The sequence below is a fragment of the Propithecus coquereli genome, unplaced genomic scaffold, assembly GCF_000956105.1.
Source record: "Propithecus coquereli isolate 6110/MARCELLA unplaced genomic scaffold, Pcoq_1.0 Scaffold44, whole genome shotgun sequence".
NCBI classification, from domain to species: domain Eukaryota; kingdom Metazoa; phylum Chordata; class Mammalia; order Primates; family Indriidae; genus Propithecus; species Propithecus coquereli.
Genome location: NW_012150174.1, coordinates 5590357 through 5617930, shown reverse-complemented (window position 1 = coordinate 5617930; position 27574 = coordinate 5590357). Strand labels below are relative to the sequence as shown.

Genomic DNA, 27574 nt, shown 5'->3' with positions numbered 1-27574 from the left:
ACAAATATATGCTTTTGATAAATATATAATAGAATCTTCCCTACAATCTGTTGCTTAGAAAAATATACAGCAGTCTTTGAATGGCTTGTTTACAATGCTTCATTTTTCCATGGGTTTGCCGCTTATGAAACAAAGTTTTGACTAGACACATCACATGAGGTCAGATGTGAAATTTTCCACTTGTGACGTCATGTTGGGTTTCAAAAAGTTTCAGATTGTGGAGCATTTTGGATTTCATATTTTTGGATTAAGGATGCTCAACCTGTAAGCAACCTGTAAGGTTATATAGATAACCTTAAGTTATCTATATAACTTAAGAATAGCTCATATAACCCCTGCCTCAAGCTGATCATGGCAGGTCCTAGTGGGCATACACCCCCCCTCCTCTCCCTAATCTGCCACTGCCTACCCTGCAGGAGACCTCCACCTACCCCAGGTCCCCCACCTATTCCTTCACTGGAGCTACCACCATGAAAGATCTGAGAAAGATTCTATCTTTGCAATCAGAGCAGGAAGCATATGAGGGTGGGACAGAAGATAGCAGGAGACAGGGAGGAGAGCCTCTTCTTCACTAGACATCTACTTTGTCATTACTTCCCAGATCCAGTGGCAACAGAGAGTTTCTAACACGAGATGGGACTGAAAAGAGCAGTAGACTGGTTCTACTGAGCAACATTTAATAAATATAATTAGGTTCAGAAACCTCCAAGGAAATGTCCTAAAAAAAAATTAAATCTTAAAAAACTGATGGATTCTCTATGCTAGGTTTACAATGTGAACAATGCTGTGTTCTAAATTATTTCCAACAGTTTATACTGATTTGAAATGAAGATCAAGCTTTTAACCCTAACTTTACAATAATTCAGATTTGAAAGAAACCTAGCAGGAAAATTTATTCTATCCTTAAGTATCACCAGTAAACATTTCCAAATCTTAGCATTAGGATAATACATCATTCTCTTAAGTCAATGTTTTAAATTTGATTTGCTTCCAACAAAATTTTACATATACAACACATATCAAAGACTGTTTTAAACAGTTAACTACAAAACAGAAGGTTGTCGTCAATGCTGTTTTATCAACCAATTTTTCCTAATGTTTGCAACTTTCCAACAAAATCTTAAGAATCTATTAACACAAGGTTATATAAAAACAAGAGTACTTAAATACCAGCAACAGGAACAATTTAAACAATAAATTCCAAATGTGGGGTAGAGGCTAACAACCTCAAAAAAAAAAAAGACACAAAAACAATCCCCAAATAATGTAGAGCCAGCATTAACTTACATCTGACTTTGTTTCCCTCCCCTACAAAGATGAGTGCACAATATATACAAAAAATTTTTTTAAATAATAAAATTTCATTAATTGGGTAAAGGAACAAGTGAAAATAAACTAGCCTATAGCTAAATAATATTTTTTTCTTGCAGGTTATTGATGTTAGAGCTAGCCAATGAGAAAATTCAGTCATAAAAGTGACTTTGGAAAAATCCAAATACTGTAATTTAAATAAAGCCATGCTCTACATGAAGTTAATTAAGTATTAACACTGAATAAATTAGGCCTTTAGGGGTAACTTTAAGATTATCTAACTAAATTAGAGTTTTGGACGTTACCCAAGTAAGTATTACATGTGAATGGAGATGGGACAAATACTTGCAGGCTTACAAAGTCTTCTAAAATTTTGTGTAAAACTATTTGAAAATTTAATTTCCCCAAATCTTCCTTTTTATTTTTTACCTGTTGCGACTTCTCTAGCAGCCAATGTGCCAGAATCAGCTATAAACATTCAAGCACCGGTTTTTTGATCATGGGACTTTCAATTATTTCATTAACTCTATCAGTTCACTAACATAATTACAAACAACTGGTTTCCCAACAATGACGTTCCTTCTCACCTGTCTTTGATGATCCAGATCTGCTTTATTACCAATTAAAATCATTGGAAACTCATCACGATCCTTTACTCTGAGAATCTGTCTTTGAAACTTATAAATTTCTTCAAAACTTAAAAAAAAAAAAAATTAATCAGTTTGATCAAGTATCAGAATTCACCAAGTCCCATGCCCCAATTAGTACTTTATTATTTTTCCTTTTTATATTAAAAAAATCCAAATTCAATAATGTCTAGTAATCTAGACAGCAATCATGGATCCACATTTTAATACTGATACAAACCTGCCTCTATCTGTGACTGAAAAGACCAACAGGAAACCCTCACCAGTCCTCATATACTGTTCTCTCATGGCTCCAAACTCTTCTTGTCCTGCTGTATCCAAAACTAAAGAAAAAAGCAAAAAATTTAACTATATTTGTGTTAATTTTATAAACTGCTTCCCCACAAAGGCAAGCCTTGTGGGTCCCCCAGAGAGAGCCTCATACTTGGTATAGTAAGGAAATGGCATTCCTCTCTTAGTACTTTATTATGACTACTAAAGACAAATATATTCTAATAGCTGACAGTTTCGGGGTTTAACTTCATCAGTACAGACTGGCTTTGTGATTAGAATATATTAGCATACTAATTAAAAGCTTAAAAATACCAAACACATGTAATCAGATGGAGTCAGATAACCTCTGAAATCACCTACAATGTTTTATTCCCTCCATGGAAAAAACTGGAAAAGATACCTATAAATACAAGAAAGAAATCTGGGTTACATCCTCACCCCTCCCCAACACACACATACACCATAATTAGTACAAATGCTAATGTCGTTGATCTCTGTGAATAAAAATCATACAAGTTAGAAGAACAGGGCTTTCTTTTGTGGAGAGGTGAGATGTTTAGCAGACACAAAACATTATCTGTTAAAGCCTCTGTGCTATCAATTTTAAGATAATAAATATTGAACCCTTTTTATATTCACTTCACTCATTTTAGCCTTTGCCAAAGATGAGAATAGTTGAGACCCGGCATGTTTTTTCCAACTGTGCCAATAAATTCAACAAATTACAAGACTAGTTTCACCAGAACAACATCAATTCAATTACTGTTTTACTTTTCATTTACTGAGGTATATTTAAATTGTCCAATATGCAGACTCATCTGTCAAACCTGTGAGAGATGGGCTTATATTCAAGATCATCTAATATTTCAAATATACTATTTAACCTAGCAAAACATCAGAGGTTACTTTTTAAAAATATGATATGCAAATTATCAAATAAAGGAAGTTACTTACTATCTAGCCGGGCTGCTCTGTCATCTATCACACATTGCTTTGTGTAAGAATCTTCAATAGTTGGATCATAATCTGTTACAAAATAGGACTGCAAAATAGAAAAAAAAAAAACCTTTTTAAAATTTATGATTACTTGCCTATCAATGTACCAATGTAACTTTAACAAATTCTACTTATCCAGAACTAATGAAAATATTTTCACTGTATTAGAGTTTATACTACTATGTCAATTCCACACTAAATGAAGTCTCTTCCGAGCACCTCCCAAGTGAAAAAAGATAGTAGATATCTCTGAATTTTCATATCTAAAATATGCAAGAAGATTGCAAAGGATCTACTGCAATTATATAAGGTTAAGAACCTAGATCTCAAGTTCTAGAAAAATTAGAAAAACACAGTAAGTTATTAATATAATTCTAACTTATTCAAATTTTCAGGCGATTGTAAGAATCAGTCCTAAGAATGTAAGTAGTTGAAAAGAAATGGAGACAAGACAAAAACATTCCATCTCCCACTTTTCTCACGCTTTGTCTTATTCCCCTCTCAGCTATCTTACGTATTACAGCAAGAAAATACCATTTCAAGATTTTTTCATTTGCAGGAATCTCAAACTTATTCTTTCACTGATATCTTTATTGATTTTTATCTTAAATTCTGTTTCTCTCCTCTGTTACCAAACCTATTATCTTCTGAAATCATCACCATAAGAAAGGACAGTTATCTAAGTAAGAATGGAAGAATCTTAGCATACCTTTCACAATTTTCTGTAAAAAGTTTTTAAAAGAAAACAACAATAATCTGAGAGAATGTATTCCCCCTTTATAGAAAAGCACTAACTAGGACACTGACATCATCCTCCTTTTGTTTTGAGTATCTCCTTTACTCTGAACTGATTCCCTCAAAGCCGATTTTCCCACCAGCTCATTACAAAATCTGGGGAAATGACTTGTAGGAAGACAGCTCATTGCTAGGACCCAGCACCAAGGGTGTTCAGCCTTCTTCAGGCAAGGATTCTTGGAAGCAGGACCTGCTGGCTCTAGGGACACAGCATTTTTAAGTGACACCCCTGTGGTATGGTGACCTATGCAAACACCAGAAAGGTGAACAAGACAGTAAAGAAACTCCTGGTTTATGGAGGATACTAATCTGCCTGATACTATGACTTTATGTACTTATTTTTGAAGGGTACTTTCCACATTTCATTTATATTTTAAGAATAACCTCAATCACAAAATTCCATATCTATAATCCTATTTCCTTTGTGATGGTTTCACTTAAATGCATGACTTATTGAACAGTCTATAAAAGAAACATTTACCAACTGCAGTAATTTTTAATAGGAAGCCATCTCCACAATCATCTCATCCTCATTTAAACATAAAAGGTTATCAAAACAACCCTGAACTTATTTGGCACCCACACCTCTCCAAAAAGTAGATAAAACTGACAACAATATTCTTTGTATTCACTACTCTAAACAACATGAAACTACAGTATTTTACCAACAAGCAAGTTGGACAAAGCATTGTTTATACTTTTAAGATTAGTTCCAGAAACATGTCTCTCCACAGCAATCTGATACTTCTCACCATGCTTTCATGTTCTAAAATCTGAATTTCATTGACTATTCCTAGTTTATGCCTAAAAGTGCTATAGTGTCCCTACCATTTTGGCTGAAAACATAATGAACGAATAAAAAATATATTTTTACAGATGTCCAAATCATGAATAATAGCTAGAATTCTTTAAACGTGATGGGGTGTTTTGCATTGTGAGACTAAATGAGGATGTTAACATGTACAGAAAATTGTCGGTTTATGTAACTTTGAAGTCCATTATAATAAACTGTACTTCTTTTTAGTGGCTGTGGAATTTTCACATTTTCTTTCAGTATCTTAGCTCTTGACCCACACAAGAATTCTGCCACATTGTTAACACTGGCATGCATTTATTTCACTGATATTAATTTTTAAGACAAATTAATAGTTTGGGATTTCTGGATATTTAGGTCCACATCTCACCAATGCTGTGTTCTATTTTCATAATTTGTCCATAAAGACCATTATCTTCTTGCTACGTGTAAGTTGTAAAGGGACATCCTCATTGAAAGATTCTTCCTCCTAAGGAATAGCACTCTGGGGCCTGACTGCCACAGAATCAAAAATACCTTTCCCCGCCTCATAATATTCTGGGAAGCCACAGGTCAGAATACACCTAAGAACAGTCGTGTGCATGTAACAAATAAAACCATCGCCTCCCACCACAAAGACATTACATTTTTTTTTTACTTAAACCTGGATATCAGATATTTGAAGCAACAGATCACCAATAAGAAATCAGTCTCTAGTCCTGGGTTTAATTCTAACTCTGCTACTCCTAGCTGTGGGATCTGAGGCAATCACTGTGCCTTTCTAGGCTCCAGGATCTGTAAAATAGAGATAGTAACAAAACCTTGTGAAGCAGATAAAATGAAGTAGTAATATATAAAAAGTGCCAAGGCATGCTGATGATTAGTAAATGTTAACCATAATTGTATTATTTTTGTCATGCAGTTACGATAGTCTGAACTAGCGTTTTTATTCAAGTATAGAGATCTGAGTTGCTACAATTCTAGTCCTAGTTACACCACAGACCAACCATGTGACCTGTAGGACTTAATATCGAAATGTTATTAATCAAGATAAAAGTTCCTCATCTGGGGTTCTTGAAATATTTTCTGGATCTGAGCAGTAATTACACAGGTATGTACATAAGTAAAAATCTATCAAGCTGTACATTTAAGATTTGTGTACTTTTTTGTATGTATATGAATTAATTCTATAGGATATATAAATTAAATGGTTCTCTGTTGCTTATAGGATTCAGCAGTTTCTTCACACAGTATGCAAAACCCTCCAGTTTAGTATGTGCTGTTCACCATTCAAAATCTTATTTCCCACTACTTGAAACCCTTCAGCCAATTGTTCTTGCTATCTTGATTTCACTCATTTGTTCAACAATTATGCATGGAGCATCTACTATATACGGAGCACCTACTATATACTCTGTACTCCATAAGGACGAGGTCGCTACTTTCACAGAGCCCACTGCCTTTTATACAACATCTAATTGTTAAGCTATTATTGGGGGCACACTGATGCATGTTAAATGCATAGCCAGGCCAAAGAAACAGCATGACATGCCAATACCATGCTTGTTCAGACGGCAACAAAATTTAGGCAGTTAATACTGCAGTTAGGCACAGGAACTATGTGTGCATTCACTTATAAACATAAGACCCCAGCAATTTGCCAGAAAAGAAAACACGTCTCTCTCCTGAAGCTGAAAGAAGTTATGAACTACAGCCCAGAAGGGATGTTCTGTAGCAGAAAGTGGGGGAAAAAAGAAGAAGAAGAAAACAAGCACAGTATTGCATTGAACTGGACAGTAGAGGCTCAGGCAAGGGCGGGGAGGAGGGTGGACTAAAGTGTTCAGAAGAGCACACTGAAGGAGAACAGAGGGGTGGAGGGTGGAGAGACCACTGTGCTTTCCTGATGGCGTATGAAGGATGTGTGTAGAAGGATTCTAGCCAGAAGAAAGGTAATGTCACATTCGAAAGGCAGGACGCCTCCCAGGTAGTTAGAAGGGAAATGGACTTCAGTCTCTTTAAGGTTGTTGGAAGATGTGGAAAAACATTTAGGATTAGGGAAACTATCCCATTCAGACAGGGAGATCTATTTCCCCTGATAAAATCTGGTCTGGGTAAGGTATTATAATACCTTAATAATGACAAGGTATTATAATCGGGATATTTCTGATTATATGCCACTAGATTGTAGAATAGGGGCTCTGGTTGGCCTCCTAAGAGAACTGCCAACTCAGTAACTCCTCACTCAAAGAAGCTACATTAAGGAGGAAAAGGAAGAACGTGAGGAGAAAGAATGAGCTGCCCTTCAGCATTCTGTGGGCAAGAGCGACAACTTACTTTCTCCTGACACTAAGCTATTGGTGAGAGTGTAGTTCCCAAACACTGCCACGGAGTGGTGCCTGGTCTACACACTGGGACTGGTAATTTATTGGAGATTCTGGGAAACTCAGTGAATCTAGCATATTGGTTAATTCTACTACACTTGCGTATAAAAAGGATAGGAGGCTAGATCTAAGGTACCCCTTGGGGAGTTGTAAACAAGTGACAGGACATTTCCAAGCAGAGTACCATTCTCAGGAAAACCATGACCCGTAGAAAGGGGAAGGGACCAGGAGAGGAGAGAGGAGCAGAGAGGAAGGAAATAGATGAAACAAAAAAAATGTGAGAAAACCTTGATAACTATCAAAATCTGGGTAATGTACATATGGATGTATGTTCTCTGCACTTTGGGCACATATTTGATGGTTTTCATATTAAAATTATTTTTTTAAATCTGGTGGTAGCACATAAGAGGATAAGAGATCCTTTTTTAACCCTGAGCTTTCACCTCACTCTACTCACACCAAGTCAACTAGAAGCCTGATATTTTTTCTTGCTTGGAATATTTTTTAGTTTCTTTCTCTCTCCTCTCTCCCCCGCTTCCTTCTCTCTTCCTTCCTCCCTCCTCCTATCTCTCAACAACATAGGTTTCTTATCTTTTATTTTTTACTTTGATTATCTATCCCTCTCCCCACCCAGCTAGAATATAAGCTTCATGAGGGCAGGGACTTTGTCAGAGAGGTAAAGTGACCTGCCTAGTGCTTAAACACCAAATAGCTGGCAGATCCAGTACTAAAATTGAAGGTTGCAGGCTCATCGGCCAAGGCTCCTTCCGCTTTACTACTCTTGCACTCCAGAGGTGAGGCACACTCACCCTCACCCTCCATCCCTGCTTCCACTGCTCCCACAAAAAGTGAAATATCCTCGGTCACAATGACAGCAGTCTCCAGTGATGGAGCATTTATTGTGTGAAAGGCAGATTATAATATTACATTCTATTACTTCATAAACATATTTTCTCATTTCATTCTCACAATGACCCTTTCAAAAGATAGTCCCTTTCACAGACTTTTTTTAAGTGAGGCACAAAATTACATTCCTTCTTCAAGGTACCCAACTAATAAATACAAGAACTATTTAAGTCCATGTCTGATCCTAAGCTCATGTTCTAGAATTCTTGCTATTTAATAAAATTCATAAAATTTCAAATTTTTAACTCCTCTATTGGCCTATAGAATGAGGAGTAAAAGTATCATAAAAAAATAAGAAACAAGAAAAAACAAAAGTAACAAATTCACATTCATTTCTTCTCCTGGAGTTCCTACTCCCCTCACTCCTTGCCCCTATACTACACATGGAACATTCTAAATGAAAAAATCTGATTCTCTGTTCCCCTCCAGTTTAAGATAACATTCCCCTATTATTAATTCCATCATTAAAACACATACTATGCTTTTAAAATTATGATAAAATAAACCAAAACATGAGATTTTATAAGGGCTGGCTGTCTATTAACAGGTACATCTGTGAAATGTTTACTAGAGGCAGCATGATGACGAGAAAATGCATGGGCCAGTCTGGAGTCAGAGACCCTGAAATGCAAACGCATATGCCATCCTTACTCACTAGCTGTTTGAATCCTTGAGTAAACTGATTACATCTCTATCCCCCATTTCCTCAACAGAAAAGGGTGAAAACAGCTAGTTTAAGGCAGGCATATTCCAATGCCCACTTCAGATGTGGCAGTGAAGGATAACAGAAAAGGAAAACCTCCCAGAGAGCAGATGCAAGAAACCACTCCCACTCCTGGGGTGGGGGGAAGCACACCAAGTTGCCCCTCAGGATCAAAGGGCTGTGTATCCTCCATTGTCCTCCTCCAGGCTAGGAATGTTGGCTGATGTTGCCCCACCGCTGTCCCAGCACTGCATCTTGGGTGAGTGAGGCTGCTTGGGGGGCAGCAGAGTGGAAGGAGCCCGTGGTGTAAGTCAGATGGACAGGACAAAGCTCTATCACTTTTATTAGCTGTGGGAGACTAAAGCAGCTCATCTAACCTGTCTGAACCTGTTTCCTTGTCTGTGAGATGGAAATCTCACTAACTTTGTAAGATTTTTGTGAAAAGTAAAAATACTAATGTGCAGTACAAAGCACAGTAGGCGACACGCAATAGGCCCTTACTAAATTATAGCCAATAAAGCCCAAATCACATCTTGCTTTCTTGGCAATGCCTTCAACGCTCCAACCAGAAAACAGTCTCAATATCCTCTTACCCTTAAGGTGACAACAGTCACCTTACAACAGTCTGTATTTTCCAAACTTCAAATGTTCTGTCTTACTGTTAAAAGTTGTGATTTGGAAATTATGTATACCAAGAGTAATGTATACCATACAATTGATACTTTTACAATTGCTTGATTTTTCATGTATGTGTATATATATGAATGTATGAATAACTGATATACTGAGCTAAACTCAACAGGGTATAAACATAAAATCTTCTTTCCAAACCCCTCTGGTAGGTATTTCCTTGCTCCTGAACGAAATCTAAGGCAAGTCTCATTTTTTTCCAATCATTCTTTGATAATAAATATCCTTGAGCCCAAAGAACATTGTAATTTCAATAATTAAGTGTCTTAATTGCATGAGTCAATACTCATATGAATTAGAGCTTCGAGACTGAGCTGAGAAGTGTGCGACTGGGCTTAAAGAGAAGCATCCTTCTCTCCTCCGCTATGTGTGGAAGCAGGAAAGGACACGGAACACACCACGTCCTAACAGCTCTCTCCAAAAACGTCTCTGTCTCATAATCCTGAACTCTTTCAACATTTTTATTTTCTGGAGGTAAGTATGGGCTAAGTGTGCAAAACCAGTTTAAAGCTACCCTCTGTGCAAGTCCTTGGAATACGAGCATAACTTGACACCTACTGTTTTATTCTCAGTCTTTGGGGTTTCAACAAAAGCTAAAACGGATTAGAGTTCAAGTTAAAATCCCGCTACATATGTCCCAGGACACATAAAAATCAATTTCATGTGCCCAAGGCCTAGCTCATGTTTTTGGAACTTTCTTGGTGTTAAGAGTATACTTTGCACATAGGATCTCAAAATACTGGCTGTCAGGAAACCCAACAATTATGAAGATAATAATGGAAAGTGAGGCATCAATTTCGCTGAGCACAATAAGGACCTACTTAGCTATCAGTAGCCTCTATTTTCTAGAACAGCAGCAGTGCAAATTCCTCGGGTAACACTAGAGAAGACTGCAGCAACTTCAGGCAGCTGGGAGCCAGAGCTGGGCGCTTCCTTGTGTCACTTTTTAACAGCAGCTGTCAAGTCACAGAGAACTTTTGTTCCCTGCAACACCCTCCCTTATTTTTATGTCAAATGTTTCCAATATGCTTAATATTCTTTCACTCAAGCACATATTTTTTCCTGACTCAAATTACTATTTCATTTACTCTAACATGTATAATTACAGATGTCTCTATAATTTATCCCCCAGAACTCTAATGCAGAATAATAAAAGCTACACTAAATCCAGTAATCCTTTTAGTTTTTTGTTTATTTGTTTTAAGAGACAGGATTGCAGTACGCTGCCCAGGCTGGAGTGCAGTGGCTGCTCACAGGTGCTCTACAGCCTCCAACTCCTGGGCTCAAGTAATCCTGAGCCTCCTGCCTCAGCCCCCCCAGTAGCTGGGACTACAGGGGCACATCACCACGCCTGGCTTACCTTTTAGTTTCTTTTTAACAAAACTTAGTGAGGGCTTCAGTCAAGGCTGCCAACTGTTTCAGACTTATTAAAGCAACCGAGTGCCTTTCATTTGACTTCTGTGCAATTTCAGCTAAGATATATGCACCTCATGTATAGTATCTGATTGCCAACGAATGGGCCTGGTATGTACCAGCAAAAGGACAGTATAAAGATAATTTATAAACTGGTTCTATCACAAAAGTTTGTTTCTAAGTCAGTCATTTGGTGCTCATTTCCCCAGAGAAAATTTTTTCTAAATTGTAGTTAAGTCCATAGGCCAAACCACAAAATCTACTATTGATTATGGTCCTCGCCAGTATCAGCCCCAGGTTCTAACCTCTGAAGCAGTCATGGACTTGAGCCCAAGAAGAAATGGGAAGAGAATTTTGTTTCCTTTCAAGAAGACAGAGCCAGACCTAAGCAAGACTCCTTATAAGGAGGAAAAGTTTGTCTTTGGGGCACCTCTTTTATACCCCAGCCTCCTGAACCTGCCCTAACTCCCCACTACCACACTCTCCCCTGGCTTTAGCCTGCGTCTGAAAAATATTCTACGTACAAAAACACTTATCTCTCTTCCCGCTGTTCCTTCCAGTCCCAAATTAAAACCCTCAGGAAAGCTAAATCTCACCAGAGACACTAAGTAGAATATTATCCATTTAAATTAGAGCACACTGCAGTATGAGATAACTCACCCCAACCTATCAACTAATGCTTGGTCTTTTAAAAAGCAAAATTCTAAACCAGATGAATCTTCAGCAACATTTAGACACAGGTCAAAAAGAAAAAGAAAAGCTTCAGACTCTGTGAAGGGAAAATTATACTGGGTGGTAAACCAACATTTATTTCGTGATATCAGCTCCCTAAAGGGAGATTCAGCTTATTCTTCACGGCTTTTATCCTTATAAAACCACAGACTTCAAAGGGAAAGAAGAGAAAGGATTTCCTCTTTCTTTCTTCCCCTTCCTCCGCAACCCTACTACAACTTATAAAACTAACCTATTGGGTAAACAAGATCACACAAAAATGTTAGTCCTTAACACCAGTAGAGTGAGTTTGAAAACTGTCAACAAGGAGGAAGGGGCCTTGCCATGGTGACAGCCACTATTCATATACACAAACCATTTGTAGGTAAGACAAGCTTAACCACTTTTGTAACTACATATTTATCTACTATTCATACATACAAACCATTTACAGGTAAGACAAGCTTAACTCAGGTACTGCCTACATAGTCATCCTTAGAGTTGGCATAATATTTTGAAGCCACTGAGCAACAATAAGCCAGTATCAACTATTTCATGTAGCATGATAAAGTTAATTTCCCTTGAACTATTAAATATTTGTTTGCTCTCATATCTATGTTCTCCCCAGTTATTGTATTCTCATCTCAACGGATGACATTTAAAGCCTAAATAAAGTTTTAAGGATAAGAATTAACAATGTTTTTTTTTTTCGAGACAGAGTCTCACTCAGTTGCCCCAGGTAGAGTGCACTGGCGTCATTATAGCTCACTGCAACCTCAAATTCCTGGGCTCAAGTGATCCTCCTGCCTCAGCCTCCCAAGTAGCTGACACTACAGGCACGTGCCACCATGCCCAGCTAATTTTTTTCTATTTTTGGTAGAGATGGGGTCTCGCTGCTGCTCAGGCTGATCTCAAATTCCCAAGCTCAAGTGATCCTCCTGCCTCAGCCTCCTACAGTGCTAGGATCATAGGCATGAGCGACCACAGCTGGCCAAGAATTAACAATTTAAAAGCAGAGTGACAATTGGCATTGACAGAAGTAACTGATGAACAACAGATAGGGCTATATAAGCCAATTGTATATGGTATGTGGATATTAAAAAATACTTCACACCATCTCCGTGGGAGGTTTGAGGAAATCCCATTATATTCTCTCTTTCACACCAAGGCACAAGTCTTTGCGTCTTTCAGTTCTTGCCTTGACAGAACCTTGCACTCCTAGGGAATTTACACATCCTTTCTATCCTTCTAGCTACTACCTTAGTAAAGTCAGCCTTCCTTAACTCTATCTCACATGGACCACAGCTGCCTAAACAACATAATGTTAACCTCTGTGGGACTCTTTAGATGAACAAGACAGTCCCTGATGTCTAGGGACACTCAAGTGTCCGGGCTTAGCCTGGGCCCTACTTTGGTATCCTTCTTCTCCCTACAGGGGTCCTCCAAACACTGGGAGCCCCTAGGTCCTCTCTGAAAGCTCAGCCACATTGCAGACCTCAGGCCAGTAAAGACTTCAGGCAGAAAGCATACAGAGCCTCCCTGTTGCTACCTTTGTTATTCACCTGATTTTGACATGATATTACAGCTGACAATTGCTTCTCTTCTATTCCCAAACCCCAACATCACTATTTCTCTCTCTCGTCACCAACTTTCCCAATCAGTGTGTTCCTGCTCCTACATGAATGCTTTGCTTATATTGATAATCTCCTAAGTAATCCAGGTCCTTCCTAGAACCAGGGTCTCATCTTTTTGTTTGCTTTTAAGAGTATTATTGGGATACAATTCACATACCATAAAATTCAAAGTATACTATATTCAATGGTTTTTAATCATTCACAAGGTTGCGTAACCATCATCATCTAATTCCAGAACATCTTCACTACCCCCAAAAGGAATCTCATACCCATTAGCATTCATTCCCAATTTCCCCCATTCCCTCCCAGCCCTAGAGCCACTTAAACCACTAATCTACTTTCTGTCTCTGTAGGCTTGCCTGTTCTGGACATTTCATATAAATGAAATCATACTATATATGACCTTTGGTGTCTGGTTTCTTTCACTTCACATACTGTTTTCAAGGTTCATCCATGTTGTAGCATGTATCAGTATTTCATTCCTCATTTCTTTTTATGGTTTGCCATCATATGGATATACTAAAATATATTTATCTATTCATCAGTAGACAGTTGCCTTGTTTCTACATTTTGGCTGTTATGAACAATGCTGCTAAGATTATTCATGTACAAGTTTTTGTGTGGACATATAATTTCAGCTTTCTTGGATATCTATATCTAGTAGTAGACATGCTAGATCATAGGTAACTCTGTGTTTAACTTGAGGAACTGCCATTGTTTTCCAACATGGCTGCACTGTTTTACATTTCCACTAGCAATGTTTGAGGATACCGGGTATCGATTTCTCAATATCCTTACCTACACTTGTTATTAAGCATCTGTCTTTTTGATTACAATCATCCTAATGGGTGTAAAGTAGTATCTCACTGAAGTTTTGATTTGCATTTCCATAATGGGATACTGAGTATCTTTTTGTGTGCCTATTGGCCATTTATATATCTTCTTTGTAGAAATGTGTATTCAAATGACTGCCCAGTTTGAAGTTGGGTTCCCTTCTTATTGTTTAATGTGTAAGTACTTTATATGTTCTGCATACAAATCCCTTATTAGAGATAAGATTTACAAATATTTTCTTCCTCTAGTCCCATTCTTATAAAGTCTTCCTGCCATAAACTAGCATACAGTTCCTAAATTTCAACCTAGGACAAAGTCTTGTTACCCATCAACAATTCTCCAAAATTCCAACTTCCACATATCTAGACTTTTGGTCCAGTGCTCCATCAACCAGTTGTACTACCCTCCCACTAGGTAGGTGGTGGTTCTACTGTGCTGACTGCTGGCCTAGAATAAAACTTCCATTGCTATACCTACTCCTCTAGCACCCCATCCACCCCACTTCCAACCCCATCACAATGAACTTCCTCTGCCTATACCATGCCTTGACACAGTTCACTTGTGTCTGTATGTGGATTTACCCTATTTCATCAAATCTAAGACACCATCAATTATAAAACCATTATTTTATATGCCAAGAAAAAAAGAATGCTACCAATACACCTATGACATGGCTTTGATAATAAAACATCTCAATTTCAGAGATACTAAAATGTAGGAGGAAAAAATGTTTATCTGACAATTGATGAAATACAGTAATTGGATTTCTCAAAGAACTAAAAGTAGACCTACCATTCAATCCAGCAATCCCACTACTGGGTATCTACCCAAAGGAAAAGAACTCATTTTATCAAAAAGACACCTGCACTCAAATGTGTATTGCAGCACAATTCACAATCACATGGATCTGGAATCAACCTAAGTGTCCATCAATTCATAAGTGGATTAACAAACTATTCAGCCATAAAAAGAAATGAAGTCTTTTGCAGAAATTTGGATGAGACTTGAAAGCATTATCCTAAGTGAAGTATCTCAAGAATGGAAAAACAAAAACCACATGTACTCTCTAATAATTTGGAACTAATTGAAGGGCACACATGGGCACAGAGAGAAGTAAACATCACTGGAAATCAAGAAGCGGGAAGGAGGGAGGAGTAAAAACCTACCTAACAGGTATAATGAACACTATTCAGTTAACGGGCACACTGAAAGCCCTGACTTAAGCATTGTAAAAGCTATCCATATAACAAAAATATTTTTACCCCTTTAGTATTTTAAAATAAAAAAACGCAGGAAAAAAAAGAATATTCATTTAAAAAAAAAAGAACTATAGTAGTTCTAGACAACAACTCTGTAAGACTGGTAGTACTATTCCCATTTGACAGATGAGACCATTGAGGCTCAGCAGTTAGATATCCTCCCCAAGGTCACAAAGTCAGTAGGCTGGTAGCACTGGGATTCAAATCAGGTCTGACTCCAAAGCAATACTACTTCCATTACACTTTCTTTAACCTGCCCTATTAACGTCAAAGTGTATAGCCTGTACCAGTTTAAAAAAGAAATCCTATTACCCCTTAAAATAAGTGATTACTTTTTAAATTACAAAAAAAATTATTGCCAAACAGAAAAGACAAAAGCAGTGTGATTCAAGATGAAAACACTCCATTGCTACATTAAAAATAAAGGCCTAAGTATTAATATGTTACTAAAAAAAAAACAAAAAAACACAAGAACAGATATTCCTTGACCCAACAATTTCACTTACTAGAAATTCATACTACCAATACACCCAGACAGATAAGAAATGATATGTGTAAGGTAGTTCATTAACGAATTGCCTTTAATTTAAAAGACCAGGAACAAGTTAAAATTTCCTTCAGCAAATGACTGACTACATTATGAAACATTCGTTCACCATGAATATAGCCATTAAAAAAAAGGATGACTTCGTGTACTAATATGGAGTAATTTGCAAGATATGTTGTTAAATAAATACATACAGTTTATGCATTTGCTTTATGTGTATAAAAACCTCTAGAAAGATATACAAAAACTCATTAATTTCTATTACATGTAAAAAGAACTGGATTGTTGGGAGACAATGTGCGAGTAGGCAATTTTTTTTTGTAGCTTTTCAAATATGAAATATGTGAATGAAAGAGGGAACACAAGAGTTTTGAAAAACCTAGATAAATTAAATATAAACTCCTTTGTAATAAAAGCTAGATTCTAGCTAGTCCCAGTTCTCGCAATTAACTAGCTCAGTCTTCCTAGATGAGAAAACCTCTTTCTTGGCTTTTCACTATAAATGAGGAATTTGCTCTTCATGATCCAAAACTGTTTCCAGCTCAATAATTTTACTATGACACATTTAGCTCTTATGATGTGTCAAGTATAATTTATAGGTGCTATCAAGAAATTCTTTGCTTTAAATCTGTAGTATATAGAAAGAATATCAGATTTTAGGCAAGCAAGATTTACTCAAAGCCCTTGCTCTGCTACTTTATAGCTGTAGGATTTGCAGCAAGTTATTCATTACTGACACCAAATTTAATTAATTATCTACTAAGTTGAGGTGATAGCTACTTTAAAAATTTGTTACAAGGAGTCAAATGAGCTACATGAAAATTTTCTGTAAATTTTACAGCACCATATGAAATGTAAATTATTGTACATAGACTCTCCCTTCAGGTGTTATGAAATATGAGAAAGAGCATGAATTTTGAAGTCAGTCAGATCTAAATATCCCATTTCACTGCTATATGATCTTGGGAAGGTTATTGAATTTCTTAAGTCTCATTTCCTCACCTATTTGAAAGAGCTATTGTGAATTAAATGTTAGTTGTAAAGTACTCAGTACACTGCTTAGCTCAAAATGAGCATTCAAAAATTGGTTTTCTTCCTTTCCAAACTTAGAAATGAAAGGCTACCTACCCATAAGCAGGTAGGTAACCAACTCACTTCTAGTTGTAACTGCTGCTTCCCAGGGTCTGGGCTCTTATAATACTTCCTTTTTCATTTCCTTTCCCCTCTATCCATTGTTACCTACCAGTATCCAAAACCCCAATTTCATTTCTCATCCATTCTAGAACACAGAATGGTCTACAGAAGCAAAACTAGAATTAAAAGGAGGTAATTTTCACAGTCCATGTTCTACTAAACTGCTAAAACTTCCACATGAATCTTCCTTAGGCTCACTCAGCAGCCCACTCGATCTGCAAATACTGAGTACCTCCAACGTACCAGGCATTGTCAGGAGCTGAGGATCGAATCCCAGACTCTCACAGGGCTTGCAGTTTCTTTGAGGGTGGACCATCAACAAACAGATATATCAGAGGTCATGTGAACTCTGAAGAAAAATGAAGGGAACTGGAACAGCAAGAGCTGCAGGGGGAGATGCGGTATTGCATAAGTTAGCCAGAAGGCTTCACTGACAATGTGACATTGATCCTAGATCAATTGGAGAAGTGAGACTTGCTGCCATCTAGGGGAAGATCATGCCAGGCAGAGGGAACATTAAGTTAAAGGCAATGAGGTGAGAGTATGTTTAACATGCCTGAGGAACAGCAAGGCAACGAAATGTGACTACAATGGAACAAACAGCAGGGAGGGTGGTTAATGAGTTCAGAAAATTAACAGGTAGGTAGGAAGAGCCTTGAAGGACACAGTGAGGACTTCAGATTTTATTCAAAGTGCAATAAAAACTATAGAAGGGCTTGAGGAAGGGGAGTAAAATGTTTTGACTTTTATATTAAAAGTTAACACTGGCTGCTGTGGGGAAATTGAATTAGGGAGGGTGGTCAAGGGTGGAAGCAAAGAGACTACTTATGAAACTATTACAATAAATCAAGAAAAGAAAACAGCAGCCTGAACGAGGATGGCTGGAGCAGAGGAGAAAAGCAGCCAGATCTGCGTGTATTGCCAAAGGAGAGCCAAGAGGGTTTGCCGACGAACTGGATGTGGATATAGTGTCTGTTAGAAAGGACTCAAAGATGATGCCATGGGTTTTTTTGTTTGTTTGTTTTGCCTAATTAACTGAAAGCATGGTGGTATCATTTATTGGGCTAGAACAGGTTAGAAGGGATAGAAAAGAGAAGCAAGAATAAAGAGTGGTTTTGCACTTGTACTATTAAGGTACTTATTAGACATCTAGGAGAGAAATGAGTCTGGAATTCACTGAAAAGGTGAAGTTGAAGACAAATTTGGGAGTCGGCTAGATCAGACAGAGAAAAGAACAGGGACTAGGATCTGGGACACTCCAATGTTGAGAGGTTAGGAAAATTAGGAAGATCCAGGCAAGGAAACTGAGAAAGAGCAACCAAAAATGTAGGAAAGAAAGAAAAAAGAAAATAGCAGCCAGGAGGCCAAGAGAAGGAAGTAATTCAAGAAGCAGGGAAAGATAAACAAATGTTGCTGATCAAATAATCGTAACAGCAACAGTGACGGCAAACACTTATATGGCTTTGCTATATACCAGGCACTGTTCTATCTCTATTTTACAGACAAGGAGACTAAAGAATGGAGAGACTGAGGAGGGTGATGATATAACTTACTGATAAACTGGGACTGAAAGGGAATGCTAATAATAATTACATCAAGACAAGCATAAACCAGGACTTTCCTAGGCAAATAGATATATGGTCACCCTGAGGTTAGGCACCTCTCTTAAGCATGAAGAGTTATGTGTTATTCAGTGTCCTAATCTTATCCAATAATAGCTGCTGCCTTCCTTCCCAGCCTTGCTATGCAATGGACAGAAGGGTTTTGAGCCTTCCTTTCACAAGGATTTGCCAAGAACCACCCCAAGAAGATAATCAACACAGTGTATACACACACATTGCTTCTGACTCCTTTTTCAAGATTTTGTGGCAAAAGATTTTCACTGATTCAGAAGAAAACAAATTTAAAAGCATTTTAAATGTATTTAGGAAAATGTAGGTCAATTATACTTGAAAATTATTTCAATCATACATTTTAAAATGTGCCCAATTGTTCCACAGAAACATAGTCATGAATGAAGGAAATTAACATTATAAACTACCAAAGATACATAAACATATACACATAAACAAGGTATGTCATGGCAGCTTTGTTACTGTGAAAACCTGTTAATAACTTAAATGTCCCTAACAGGGGAACAGAGAGGACTGGTTAAATGAATTACGGCATATCCATCACAGAATAGTAAACAGCCATTAAAAAGAATGAGATATGTCTCTATGTATGGATTTCAAGAGTGTCCATAATATACCAATAAGTTTATTCATTCGACAAATATTTGTTACGTATTAACTACATAGGACCTAGGATAAAGTCCTGAATAAGAATAAAACTGGGCTGGGCCGGGTGGCTAACACCTATAATCCCAGCACTTCAGGAGGCCAAGGCCAGAGGATCACTTGAGGCTAGGAGTTCAAGATCAGCCTGGGCAACACAGTGAGGCCCCATCTCTACAAAAAATTTAAAAATTATCCAGGTGTGGTGGCACGTGCCTATAGTCCCAGCTACTCAGGAGGCTAAGGCAGGTGGATCTCGTGGGCCCAGGAGTTGCAGGTTGAAGTGAGCTGTGATGACACCACAGTACTCCATCTGCAGCAACAGAGCAAGACTCTGTCTCATCAAAAATATATATATAAATAAATAAATAAAACTGGCATGTTTCTGGCACTTGTGGAGCTTATGTTTTAGTGGAGACACATGGGCCACAACACAACTAAACTTAAAACAACCTTAAGCCTATACCACTGTTGTTTATTTTCCTAATAAGAAAAACAACTAAATTCCTCATGGCCTTCAACTCAAAATGAAAGAGGACAGAATGCTCTCACCAGAGTTTCCCTTCAAACCACATGCCTGCAGGCTGGGTCAGCACTTCTACAATGGCTATCTATTCATACCAAGGACCACCTTTCTTATTAATACTTATTGTTTAATAACCTCCTTCATCCAATTCTCAGTTTTTATAAAATCTCTACTTACGGCACACAAACTTAAGCCTGACTAGATCACTGGATAAATTTAAACTCTTTTAATAGAGACAAACATTCATATCAAAAGGAACCATACATATAAACATTCATCTTACAGAAATACCCAAGTATGTAGGTTAAAATACTCAAGAGCTAAATGGCACACATTCATAGAATTTAAGGTCTTGCTCACACCATTTAAAGTCACAATTACAGCTTGTCTGTATGTGTTCAGCCTAATTTCATAGTAAAAGAATGCCACATCAATTGTAAACCACATGAAGAGAAAGTAAACATGCAACTACATTCTGAATCACATTTATATGCATATAAAATAGGTCAGATACCATAGGTATCATGCCATTTAGTAAAAGCACTTTCATAGTGCTTATTAGCAAATTCAGGAAGATTGAATGATTACTCAATCTTCCTGAATTGAATAGTGGCACCCAAAAAGATATGTTCAACTCCTAACCCCTGGTACCTGTGAATATAACCTTATTTGGAAATAGTCTTTGCAGTTGTAATTAAGTTGAGATCACCCTGGACCTAAACCCAATGACTGTTGAACTTATAATAAGAGAAAACAGAGGGAAATATGAGACACATTGACAGAAAAGACTCAGAGGGGAAGGCCACGTGAAGGCAAAGGCAGAGATTGAAGTGATGTGTCTACAAGCCAAGGAACACCAAGGACTGCCAACCACTACCAGAAGCTAGGACAGGGGCATGGAAACAATTCTTACTCAGAACCTCCAGAATGAATCAACACTGACAAGAACTTGATTTTGGAGTTCTGGCCTCCAGAAGAACTATGAGAGAATAAATTTCCTTTGCTTAAAACACCAAGTTTGAGGTAATTTGTTACAGCAGCCCTAGGAAACTATACACCTATACAGCCCCCATAAAATTTGTTCTTCCTATTATTTTTTATGAAGTTTATAAACCAAAGGAGATGATAAAAACAATTTTTTTCTACTCACAAGCTACCACAACTCAAATACAGAGCTATCTTCATGGTACCAACACTACAATACATTGCACTACAACTTATTGCATAGACCAGAGGTCCCCAACCTATGGTGAATTGTATAATTATTTCATTATATATTACAATGTAATAACAACAGAAGTAAAATGTATAATAAAATTAATGCTTGAATCATCCTTAAACCATCCCCCTACTGCCACTGCATGGAAAAATTGCCTTCCATGAAAACGGTCCCCGATGCCAAAAAGGTTGGGGACTGCTGGCATAGACCCATGAAACAAATATTTTCATTCTCTGAACTAGAAATATTCAGTTAGCCAAAAAAAGTACAAAAGGTGGAAGAGGGTATATGGAATTAAATAATTCAAAGGTTCTAGTAGTTCTAGGAAAGTAGTCAAAATAATCATTAGTTTTAAAACGTAGTAAGTCTCAAGAGTAATCACTAAGTAAAAGAATTTAACAATTTTATGGTTTTTATTATTTATTTATATTTTTTTTGAGACAGACTCTCACTCTGTTGCCCAGGCTAGAGTGCCGTGGCGTCAGCCTAGCTCACAACAACCTCAAACTCCTGGGCTCATACAATCCTACTCCCTCAGCCTTCTGAGTAGCTGGGACTACAGGTATGCAACACCATGCCCTGCTAATTTTTTCTATACATTTTTAGGTGTCCAGCTAATTTTTTTCTGTTTTTAGTAGAGACAGGGTCTCGCTCTTGCTCAGGCTGGTCTCGAACTCCTGACCTTGAGCGAGCCTCCAGCCTTGGCCTCCCAGAGTGCTGGGATTACAGGCGTGAGCCACTGTGCCCGACCTGTTTTTATTTTTTCTTACTATAAAATAATACATCCGTGTTATAGAAAATTTGGAAAATCAGGAAAAAATTATAAAACTCACCTTTAGAACCGAAGCCTGTCTTCACAATTTCTCAACTGAAAATGTGAAGCTAGACATGTATTTTCTGCCCTGTGAGCTGAATAACCCTGTCTTAAATTGCTCAAATAAGTCCCATCATTAAAGGCCTTTGTTTACAATCAAGTTTATATGGCAGTTACACAACTATGAAATTGAGAGTCTACAATGGAAATTCTGATCTAATTTTAACATAAGCCTTATAATTGAAACACACAAATGGGAACTACAAGGAGAGTTTTATTGTCATGGGGGTTTCCAACAAGGTGCTTTCCCCTTGATCATTTTGGGTCCTAAACTGTTCTGGTCTCTAATCATAATTTACATACCAACTAAGTCTTCAAATTTAGAAACAATATGTGTAGAAATAAGAAGTGCAGACAAGCAATAGATGCAGATCAAAATATTAACAAATTTTATTCAAGAGTTTTTGACGTAATGATCTTCCACATTTCCATTACATTTTTTTCAAAAAGTAATTATCAATCAGAAGGCATAAAACAAAGAGGAGCATCTAACAGCTGCCATACAATAGCAAAGGCTGAAACACTGAGAACAAAAAACAGCTTGAAAACTTTTGACAAACTAAATCTCTGAATGTACATTTTTTTAATGTTTTATTTAAATGGTCATGTTTTTGTTAAAAACAAAAATTTCACTAACGCTAGGTAAATTTTTAAACTAAAGCTCTACCATTCAAATACGTTTATTCAAAATTACACAGCATCCCCACTCCTTAAGTGGTGGGCGGCACGTAATAGCTTCCTTCCAAAGAATACAATATGGGGACAAGGGAGGAGTAACTTCGCAGCAGAGAAACCAGCACCTCAGCCACGTGATCGACATCAGTAGTCGTAAGTCCATAGTACGTACCCTCGATGTGATGCAATGAAAATGACATTTTATTTTCCCCCAAAAAACCCATAGCCATAGAGCAGTCATGAGAAAAACACCAGATAAATTCCAATAGAGGGGCATTCTATAAACACTTAATGAGTACTCTTCAAAACAGTCTGGGTCATCAAAAACAAGGAAAGTAAGCCAAAAGGAGCCTAAGAAGGCACGACAACTAAATGTAACGTGGAATCCTGATGGGATCCTGGAGCAGAAAAAGGACACTAGGTAAAAACTATGGAAATCTGAATAAAGTATGGACTTTAGTTAATAATAACATATCAATATTGGTTCTTTAATTCTAACAAATGTACCATACAATGTAAAACGTTAATAATAGAGGAACTGGATCCAGATACATGAAAACTTTCTGTACTATCTTTTCGGGTTTTCTGTAAATCTGAAGTTCTTCTTAAAAAAAAATAAATAAATAAAGTTTATTTAAAAAATTACATGGAAATCATTTCTAGGAAAATGCCAATTAAGGTCCTAGATAAGACTTTCCTAATCACCCACATATAAAAGCTTAAAGAAAACAACAAACCCACTAAGCAGTTTTTTCTAGCACTAAAATTAAATCTGAGAGGCAAAATAAAGGGAGACCAGACCAATGCTACCTTTTCAAGCAAACACTGCATATACTGTGATAAGAATGTGAAAGCCCAAAGTCTCATAACCACAGAGCTATTTATAAATAAGATGAATAGTTTTAAACTAATAAAAAATAACAAAAACAGTAGTTCAGAAGAGAATTCTTCTGAAGCAGAAACAGTAATCTGAAACACTGAATCAGAAGCCCTAAGCAGGAAGTTTGGCCCTTCTTCCACCATCACAGACTAAATTTTATGTCTCTGAACACACTGACTCCCTGTTTCCTGATTTACATAAAGGAAAGTGACAATGGCACAGTGCAATATCCAAAGTTTGCTCAAAAAACAATAGCCTATCATAACTGACAACATAAAATTCTTACTGTTTCACTTCACTGAAATCTGCTAAACCGATGCTTTGTGGGTGAGGTACATATCCATACAAAGAGAATCAACCAAAACAGAAAGGCAGATAGGGCACAAAGGAGGGGACCACAGAAACAGCATTTAACTACTTAGCATTTAACCAAGCCCCCTTTTCGACATCTCTCCCTGCAAAAGTATCCTGATGATACTCTCATTTCAACTATTCAGATGATCCTAAAAATTGCTACACCATAATTCACAAAAGTGGGGTTTTAAATGTAAATCAAACATTAGAGATAAAATAAATGAGCATCAGTTCCTGTCCTTAAGGAGTCTACTCATAGTCAAGTAGGAGGCAAGACACAGCAACAAATACCATTTTTCTTGACTCTGAGATGCCATCAATTGGAAGATGCATCCTACAAAGATGTTAAAATAAGAATTTATTTTATAAATGTGTACCTTAGAATGGAAGAAATACTATAGTTTCTGAGTGACAAGTGCTAGAGTAGGTTTAGCATAAGGTGCTAAGGAAGCATAGATGTGAATGCGCTGCCATTTGGCGTCACTACCCTTACAAGTGCTGGGGAAGGTTCCACAGATTCTTAATCATCTGGGAAAACAGAATTCAAAATCTATACATCTTATCAGAAACATATTTATTTGCAAAAATGCAAAACAGACCTGTAAAGATGCAGAGGATCTTTATTAATAAAATCTTAAAAGCCAATATGAACAAATTTATACTGACAATTCACTAATTTGGGAAACAAAATTCACAGGTACTTACCTTTAAGAAATGTGTAGGTTTTTTATCAAAAAGAAACCGAAGAAAACAGTTTTTCCTCTTGATCTTTCCCTACAAAATAAATCACTCTAAACCTTTTAAATGTACAAAGGGGGACAATCTTAAAATAAACTGTATTTCTAAAAGAGAATCAGGTCATTTTCAAAGGTAGCAGGAAGAACAAAGCAATCATTTTCACGATGTTTTCCCTTTCAGTTAAGACTAAAGCTCTACTTTACGCAGGAAAAGAAAACCATGTCTTTGCAAACTCCTGCAAGCCTTGAGTATAAACCCTAGAAAAATACTTGCAGCATGGATGAATCACTATCCTAATAAGTCCTGCATGGATGTTTACTTCTTTTAAAAATACTAAGTCCCCAGCGATGAGATGGCATCTATTCGACTGTGTGCCCTTACAAGAGAAGCAAAGCCCCTCTCTAACAGCAAGGCTCCTGAGCCCAGCCAGGTGAGGCTCTACCTTGTCTCCCAGTGCTGTGGTCACTCCAGCTCAGCTGGGCAGTGCAATAGCTGCGACAGAAGATATGTTTCCCCAGGAAGGCAGAGTGTACTGTAAAGATAACCCAAACACAGACATTTTTTGATACTTTCAGTCCTTACTTTGGGGGCTATTCAAAAGTAACTATATAAATCAGACTTTCGGGAAAATTAAGTTTTACATTTCAAACTACTTCAGGGGAACATGTTCGCACACCTTGAATCACATGTATTGACTGTGCAACAATACATCTACAGAATTTACTATGTGCCAGGCACTAGGTACTTTACCTATGTTAACTCATTGATGCCTCATAGTTAAGTCCATGAAGTGGGCACTCTTATTACCATCTCCATCTTACAGGTGAGAAAAGGGAGACATGAGAGTTTAACCTGTCCAAAATCACAAAGCTAATAAGCGGTGGAGCAGAGATTGATTCTCAACAATCTGGCTTGATTCTGTGCCCCAAACCACAGCACTACACAGAGAGCTACCTTCAGAAAACAAAATAAATATCTTGCTCCCATTTTCTCTAGATTCATGGAGTAAAATGTCCAGATTTTCTGAAATCCTTCTCCCCACAATCCTCAGTTAATCCTGATACTTGGCAATAAAGTCAAGTCAGTAAGCAGGCAGTTTTTCCTGGATATGTGACTATAACTTGCAGTACAATAAAAAAGATAAAAACTATCCAGGATCCCTCTGTCTTCTAAGAGAACAGATAGCAAGTTTACCATACATAATGAAGGATTTATCCTCCTTTCCCTTTAAAATATTCTCAAAATATCTCATACCCAATACTCAACTGATAAAAGACCATGAACATACCCAAAAGACTTAGGGTGGTAGGAGTAGCCAGGCTGAGGAGCATGGCCTGCTGCTCTCCCCACCACGGTTTGTTCACATCCACCGATATCGGTGTACTCCAAAAAGGAGATGTCACCTGGCAAAAATGTCACTTTGCCTGCTGTGTTCGAGGCTCCCATTCAATCAGATACCGTGAACTTTGTTCACATTAACTTGCGCAAAAACAGACAGCCCTATGTTGTCAGTAAATTAGCAGGTTATTAGATCAGTATTGAGTCTTGGGGTATTCGCAGAGCTGTGGCTTGAATTCCCAGAGTTCAAAGTGGAGAAATTCACCATTCTGGCCAAGGTGCTTCCGGAAATATGTGTCATAGAGGTCGCATGTCTGCACCAAACAAAACCTGGGACCATTGGCACCATAGAGTGAACACAACCTAAAAGCAATATGTCATCTGCTCTGCCCTTGCTGCCTGGGCCTTAGCAGCACTGGTCATGTCTAAACGTCATCTTACTGAGGAAGTTCCTTTGGTGGCTCAACATAAAAGTTGAAGGCTACAAAGAAGACCAAGGAGGCTGTTTTGCCTCTTCAGAAACTTAATGCCTGGAATGATATCAAAAAGGTCTATGCCTTTCAGCAAATGCAAGCTGGCAAGGGCAAAATGAGAAACTGTTGTGGTATCCAACACAGGAGACTCTGCATCATCTATAATGAGGACAATGGCATCATCGAGGCCTTCAGAAACGTCCCTGGAATTACTCTGCTTATTGCAAGCAAGAGGAACATTTTGAAACTTGCTCCTGGTGGGCATGTGGGACGTTTCTGCACTTGGACCGAAAGTGTTTTCTGAAAGTTAGATGAATTGCATGGCATTTGGCATAAAGCTGCTTTCCTCAAGAGTAACTACAACCTTTCCATGAACAAGATGATCAACACAGATCTTAAAAGAATCTTGAAAAGCCCAGAGATTCAAAGAGCTCGTCAAGCACCACACAAGAAGATTCATCATAGAGTCCTGAAGAAGAATTCACTGAAAACCTGAGAATCATGTTGAAGCTAGAGCCGTATGCAAAAGACCATTCTTCACCTGGCCCGGAATCACAAACTTAAGGCTGTTGGTGTTAAGAAGCAGAAGCAGCTTTTCATGGGAAAAAAGACTGCACCTACCAAGAAACCAGCAGCTGAAAAGCAGCCAGCAGGAAAGAAATCTACCCAAGAAAAGAAGCCTGCTGCATAAACTTAAATTTGTTTATTCCATGAAGGTCAAATCATTTTAGATAGCTTATATTGAATAAAGACCTAATCAAAGAGGCAGTGAGGACAAAGAATAAACTTATGGTGGAGAGAAGCAAATAAATATCAGTTTTATTTTTCAGAGTATAAAATAGTTGTTTGACCCAAATATGAAAATTTAGAAAATAAACCAGCAAAAAGAACCCAACATGATATGATAAAGGGAATTAGTTCCAGTCTGTGGACACTGAGAATCTTAGATCTTGACCTTAAGGCACTCACAACAGGTAAGCTGTCAACTCAAAAGAGAAAAAGAGCTTAATAGAGAAATGATAAAACAAGATCATAGGCTGGGCGCGGTGGCTCACGCCTGTAATCCTAGCACTCTGGGAGGCCGAGGCAGGAGGATTGCTTGAGCTCAGGAGTTCGAAACCAGCCTGAGCAAGA

General features: G+C 37.6%; 1 protein-coding gene and 1 pseudogene across 1 annotated transcript in view; one reads left to right on the top strand and one right to left on the bottom strand.

Moving 5' to 3' along the window:
• RRAS2 (related RAS viral (r-ras) oncogene homolog 2) overlaps positions 1–27574 on the bottom strand; it is an 85674-nt gene that overhangs the window by 13911 nt on the left and 44189 nt on the right. Inside the window, exons 2-4 of the mRNA XM_012654386.1 lie at positions 3186–3273; positions 2179–2281; positions 1890–2007 (exon numbers count right to left, since the gene is read on the bottom strand). Of these exons, the coding sequence (XP_012509840.1) occupies positions 1890–2007; positions 2179–2281; positions 3186–3273 (309 nt within the window). The remainder of the gene's footprint in view (positions 1–1889; positions 2008–2178; positions 2282–3185; positions 3274–27574) is intronic.
• On the top strand, positions 25993–27131 carry LOC105818408 (annotated as a pseudogene).